Here is a 7,107-nt window from a genome sequence, read left to right on the forward strand (position 1 = left end):
GAACATATCAGGCTGAATTAAAAATTGGACTTCATTTAAAGGATTATGAAAAGATGACAGGGCAGAGTATATTCAAAAAGTCATAATACTGGCCCCCCCCTTCAAAGTTATCTTAAGTACTGTATTCTGGAATTATCTTTGGCTATGTACAAAAATAAACAGCACAACCAAAAGCATGTTTGCTGCATGAAGAACACAAAGAGGAGGCTTATTTGGACTGACCAAAATAAGAATGGGAAAAGTAAAAAGATGGAGGAACTATGGCAGGTTATACCAGATAGTACTGGTCACATCATGACTCGTTGACTAGCTTCTATATAATCATAAAGTTTGTTTCAGAATATATAAATCTTTTTTTACTATACATACTATAATTTTTTTGCTAGAGACCACATTCTTTAATGAAAAGCATTATATTATTTGCATCCTTTATTGGAAAATAGAGCATAAGCTATTTAGACTTCAGTTTTAAAAGAAACACTCTACTGTACAGTTCTAGTTTTCTTTTGCATTATTGTGATAAATACCATAGCCAAAAGCAACTTAGAGAAAGAAAGGGTGTTTTTTGGCTTATGTTTCCCACATCGTTGAAGGTAAATGCAAGACAGGAGCTGAAGCAGAATCTGTAGAGGAATGCTGTTACTGACTTACTCTCTAACTCCTCCTGGCTCAGCTAACAGTTTTTTTATACAGCCCAGCACTCTTTGCCTAGCACATTCACAGTGGGCTAGCCCCTACTACATGAATCTTTGGGCAAGAAAATAGCCCACAGGCATACCCATAGGCAGATCTGTTTGAGAAAGTATCCGGAAGGCACTTTGACAGCTGAAACTAGCTAGCTAGGAGCTAGACTGTAACTTGGTAAAGCCTTTTTTTTTAATGCTGCATATTCTCACAAGTACTGAGGACATAACAGTAAACAAAATAGTCAAACCTTCATGGGGCTAGAGTTCTAGGAGAAAGAGAATACATGTTTTGACAGATTGACAAGATTGTAGTTATAATGTAGAATAATTCTTTGATTATATTCTTCCACTTTTCATATCTAGTATCAAGTCCATTTTTTCCTAATTATTTTTCCATTTTCTTTCCCTTACCACAACTTTATTTACTATTTCTCACTCAGGAACTACTAGTGTTAATAGTTGTTCTTTGCCAACTTTTATTTTTTACCCTCCCTTTATTCTGATGCCAAGATGATCGAGTTCCAGATAGTTCCACATTGTACATACTAATTGCCACATTGTACATACTAATTGCCTACTACTTATTAAGAAACGGTTGACTTTTATTCTGACTGTTTCTGTTGAGTTTCTTTTAGAACATAATGTTTGGGTACACATTTTACTTTAGATAAATGATTCCTGTGTCTGGGGGTTTCCTATGGCTTGTGGGATTTTTGTTTGTTTTAAGTCTTAAAGATTTTCCTGCTATGCTATCTGGACAGTTTTTTCTGCCTTTCATTTTGTAGCTCAGGCTGGCCTGGAATCTACTATCCTACTGCTTCAGCCTCCTGATAACTTGGATTACAGATGTATACTACTATGCCAGTTTGAACTGTTTCTTTCCTATCTTTCTTAATGTAATAATTCATAGTTTATGTCTTAAGGTTAGCTTCTCACATGTCTTGCTTACTTGAGACAGTGATAGTGCTTGCTCATGTATTTAAAGGACTGGATAAAAATCATTTAATATTTTATGACCATTTGTAAATTGATGTTAAATCATAAGAAATTTTAAAGTTGAATTTATTTATTGAGTGTTGTCTTATAGATAAAATTTTAATTTTAATAGTGTACAAAATGCTTATGATTTTAAAAGAGTGTTTATAGTCTGCTAGGAGCTAATGTTCTTGAAAGTTAAAAATATTCTTGGCTGGATAGATTATCCTAGGTTTTCCAAAGTTGGTTTAAAAAAGATGGCATACCCTGATTTATTTCTTAATTTCCCACAGTAGGTTAAAAACTTAGATGCACATAATGTTTGTCACTTGGACTTCTTAACCTAGAGGAAAAGGTTGGTTGGTTGGTTGGTTGTTTTTCTTCAAATTGAAAAGACCTCTATTTGTAAAGCTTTAACACTTGGGGTTCAAGTAACATCTTATAGACTGTCTGGCATTCTCACAAGAAATATGTATTTATTGCTCTCTTGTTTTAGAATATAGTTGAATATAGAATGCTAAGAAAAAAATTTAATTGGAAGATAAAATTAGCATGAATGGAAATCTAGCTTTGAGAATCTGTAATTGCAATGATTTCTGATTTTTTTTTTTCTCCCGTTTTATAATTTCAGGGTTAGTCAACAAAATAAAATCAACCTAATGACAGCAGACAACTTATCCATCTGTTTTTGGCCAACTTTGATGAGACCTGATTTTGAAAATCGGGAGTTTCTGTCTACCACTAAAATCCATCAATCTGTCGTTGAAACATTTATTCAACAGTGCCAGTTTTTCTTTTACAATGGAGAAATTGTAGAAACTGCGAACACTGTGGCTCCTCCACCAACTTCAAATCCAGGACAATTGGTGGAATCAATGGTACCACTTCAGTTGCCACCACCATTGCAACCTCAGCTAATTCAACCACAATTGCAGACAGATCCTCTTGGTATTATATAAATAGAATGTGATTGCAGATGGCCTGAAATTGGACAAAAACAAATCTAGACATGCATGTTTCAGGGGTTAGTAGTATATTTCATGTTTCATACAGATAATCCACATCAAAATGATGAGACATTCTCTCTTTGAACTATATGGTATTCCCTATTCAGTTATATTATGAATCTAAAAACATGTGGTAAGCATGACTGGAGAGGTTTAATTTTTTATAAACAAAAAAAAATAGTTATAAAAATGCAAAGCTGCTGCTGCATGCAACCTTATTGCAATCAGTATATCATTCCCGTGGCAATTTCTGTCACATTATATTGTGAATACAATTTTTCTATAGAAATTAAATGATTTAAAAAACTCATATATGAAATGTTTAATGCTTTCAGCCTGCTTTATGGCTGGNTTTGTTATTTGATTGCTAATTTGGGGACCTGATTCCAGCAGTCTGTATAGATAACTAAAGCCCAGTTAAGTATTTTTTAATTTTTGGTTACTATGCCATGCTTGGGATGTTTGAAAGAAAGAAAGAAAAATACATGTAACATATTTCACATTTCTGCACCTTCATCCTTTAAGTAAATTTGTGGATGATTTGATGAGGAGTGAATGAACCTGTTTCTTTTACTCACGTACCAAGGACACACTTGTGGTTAAAGTGAGTTGATAATGTGATGTAAAGAATAGTTGTCACCAACTCATTTCTTTATTATCTATAATGAAAGATACATTTTGTATACACAGTTAATTCTGTAAACAGATGCATGTTCAAAAGATCTATGATGGTCTTGTAATCTTAATCTAATATATTTTAGATATTTTAATTTTTCCCTCTTGGGGAATACACTTAGTATAGTGTAGAAAAATACTTCATGACATTTTCATATAAGGTTATATAACTTTTCATACATAAACATGAAGTTTGTTGTAGAAAGTTCTTTAAACCAAACATTTAATCTAGGATTTCAATTTAATCTGTTCCTTGAATCTATTTTTATGTGGCCCTTGAGAATATATCCCAAAAAATTCCATTGCTAATACAGCAATAAAAATACTTTGGGTACTGACAGCCTCCTTGGAGTATGTATATATAAAATAACAAACCTGTATTCATATTCTTTCTGTGATGTGTTGTTCTACAATCCAGAATGGCTTTTGCACCATTTTTTAAACCAGTTCCCCCCCCACCCCCCCGTTTGCCGTTGGTACCAGAGTTGCTATAAATGACTGCTGCTTTAAGGGTTAAATATTTTGTTAGTGAAGATACAACCAGAACACTAAATTATGATAAAACTTTCTGACTGAGTGATAGGTAAATTTAGTTGGGCTATATTCAAAATTATTTTATTATCAAACCCATACCATTTGTTTTACTAGAAAATGAAAAGTGGTTTGCTTTTTACTGCTGGGTCAAATTTTGTGTAGTAAAGAAATTCTTTGATCAATGTTGTAATCTTTATATTTCAATTTTAAGGTTTCCTTATCTGTATTATAGTAAATTCATGATTTTGAGATTCAAGGCTCCTAAGAGTTTGATTTGCTCCATTTTGTCTTAAAATATTCTTTCTCAATTGTTATATCTTAGCTATTGTACTTCGAATTTCAACAAAGATGTCAACATGAACCAGGCTACTATTAAGTACATGTATATTATAAATTATCTTGTGTTATTATCTTTTCTAAGAGAACAAAGTCCCTATTATTCCTATTGCAAAGCACACAGGAACTTAAGAAAGTACAGTAATTTTTAAAAAAAAAATATCCGGTAAATGTAGTATTCTTAACTTGTTCTATATTACTTATACCTATTGTCTATATAGCTTTAATTTATAGCTGTCAGTTTAACATTGGCATGTCTGGCAAAGAAAATTAAACTTTAAGAGTTTTATAAACTGTTTCTAGGTTGCTAAAGAATTTATTTTTCTACTATAAATGGTATAGACAAAGCATCAACTATGTACAGGATAAAAGCCTGACTATTTCTATTGAAAGTAGGCTTACAAGAGAATTTTCAGAACTGTTCATATCTTTGGTTCATTCTGTCCTAACTTTACTATTGTAATATGTGAGTCCCAGTTTATTTAAGCTATTATCTTTTATAATGTGTTAATTTAACATTCATTTACATTTAAAACTATTTTTGTTATTAAAATTAGCATTTATAAGTTTCCACATTAACCACCTTACACCTCTTCCAAAACTGATCTTACTTTTCTATGCATTCTATCATTGATTTGACACACTACATAGTGAATCACTTAAATATTCTACATCTGGTTCATTTTACTACTAGGTTACAGATATTGAAAATTAAAGTATGGTTTAAAGCTCAGTCTGTTACACTGACTTGTGTTTGTTTTTGGCCAAGGGTATAGGTATGTTTTTAAACATTAGAACAGTAATTCTAAGAAGTAAATAACATAATTAAATCATCTGTTGCTTGTAAGTTATTGCACTGTTTAGGGACACACACATACACACATGTGTATATAGACTTAACGGGTTTAAAGAATAGTAGATAGTCTTACAATAATGGGTCAACATTTGACATTCACAATATTTAAAAAGTCCATCTATACACATTGCCATTGTTTCATTTACAGTTCAGTGCTTTTTATTCCAAAATCAGGCTCAACAATGTTTAGATAATATAAAGAAGTATAGAGGGGTCTCTGTTTCTGGCTTTTAGTAGATTTTTTTTAGAAGTCAAATTCTATTTGTTATGCACTTGCCAAGATATACAGATATCTTAAGAACAAAATTTCAGGTGTAATATATGTGTTTAAAGTGATATTTTTAGTAGTACTTCCCGCCCCTGCCCCTTAACACAGTGTAAATACTGTAGGTAACAGCAATCTAACTTACCCAAAAAAGCAGACCTTTTTTTTTTTCTATACTGTATGTAAATATTAAAGACTTTGGTCGACTGGTTGGTTGGTTGATTTAGTTTAGTTTGGTATTTTTGTTTTCGTTTGTTTTTTGTTTTTGTGGTACTGAAATCTACTTTCTAGTATCTCTTAAATATAAACAAAGGGGACATTTGAAATGAAATCTTAGGCTTTAACTTCCACAATTATTTTTAGTTTATTATAAAGTAATAATTATGATGCTATTTGTCAGTGACTTTAAAATGTCAAAAGTGGTTTGTTTCTTTTTATAGTTAATATAATTTTATGCTTTATCCAGATGATGCTGCCATTATCAGTAAAGCTTCTGGTATACTGAATGCTTTGCATAAAACATTAAGAAGCAGTGCATTTTTAAATTAAAGTTGCCTATATTTACCATTCTGTTGGTAAAAATTAGCTAATTTTAGGTAAAATAGGAACATTTAAAATTTTAAATTAATATAATTAAGATTTTACTGGATGACTTTGTTATTGAACTTTATACAATGAAAGGAAATGAAACTCATTGTGAATATAAGCTTTTTTGTTTGTTTGTTTGTTTGTTTTTGTTTTTTGTTTTTCGAGACAGGGTTTCTCTGTATAGCCCTGGCTGTCCTGGAACTCACTTTGTAGACCAGGCTGGCCTCGAACTCAGAAATCCGCCTGCCTCTGCCTCGAATATAAGCTTTTAAAACTAGGGACTGAGGGCATGTAGCTCAGTTGGTAGAGTGTTTGCATAGGTTTCACAAAGCCTTGGAGTCAGCCCTCACCCAGCACTACATAAGTCAAGCCTGTTGGAACCTATCTATAATCCTAGCACATAGGAGATAGAGGCAGAAAATTCCAAAGTTCAGAATCGTCCTTGATACATAGTGAGTTTGAGCATAGCCTGCAACACATTAGAACCTACCTTTTAAAAAGGTTTAAAAAATAGGAAAACAAAATAAAATGTACAAATTAAACAGTTGTATGTGAATTTGGATTTTGAGAGAAATTCTTTCAAACCACTAGAAATGTTTTTAAAACATTACAGCAGAGCTATTAATATTGGAAAATAATGTATCTGCTTTTTCTTCATGGCTTGAAAATAAGATAAGCCCAACTTTATGACTATATACTGTCATCTAAGGATCTGGTGAGTTCTCTTTGAGTTAAATATTTATGCATATCTTGGATCTGAATTCCTAGGCTTTTCCAGTTACCAAAAACCTGTAAGTAATATTTAAGGAAGATACCATTCTTTAAAGTACACCAAACCATTTTTTAATTATAGAATCTGTTTGGGTTTACCATATATTCCTAAACTCAGTGATTTGCTGTGATACAGACACCCTAGTTTTTATAAAACAGTTAAAATATAATTTTAATGAACTTGGAGAAATCTTGACTATTTAGTTGACTCTCATCATCATCCGATATACATGAGTATATCATAGACACAATTATTCCTTTTCCTGGAGGATGGAGAAAAGGGGAACCACAGGATTTCATATTCTCATCTTAGTTGAATGGATGTAAAATTAGTTTCTATGAAAATTTTAGAAGTAGCCAAATTGATTTTGGAAAGCCAGTGAATGACAGTAGAAGTTAACATTTTTTATGTTT

At 31.9% G+C, this 7,107-nt stretch overlaps 1 protein-coding gene across 4 annotated transcripts in view; it reads left to right on the forward strand.

Annotated features, from left to right (window-relative positions):
• Positions 1-5,043, forward strand: part of Arhgap5 (Rho GTPase activating protein 5) — a 66,316-nt gene extending 61,273 nt beyond the window's left edge. For all 4 annotated transcript variants that reach the window (XM_021202707.2, XM_021202706.2, XM_021202708.2 and 1 more), the window contains exon 7: positions 2,293-5,043. In XM_021202707.2, coding sequence (XP_021058366.1) covers positions 2,293-2,620 — 328 coding nt within the window. In that variant the 3' untranslated portion in view covers positions 2,621-5,043. The remainder of the gene's footprint in view (positions 1-2,292) is intronic.
• The last annotated feature ends 2,064 nt before the right edge of the window (positions 5,044-7,107 follow it).

Source organism: Mus pahari, chromosome 7 (assembly GCF_900095145.1).
Source record: "Mus pahari chromosome 7, PAHARI_EIJ_v1.1, whole genome shotgun sequence".
NCBI classification, from domain to species: Eukaryota; Metazoa; Chordata; class Mammalia; order Rodentia; family Muridae; genus Mus; species Mus pahari.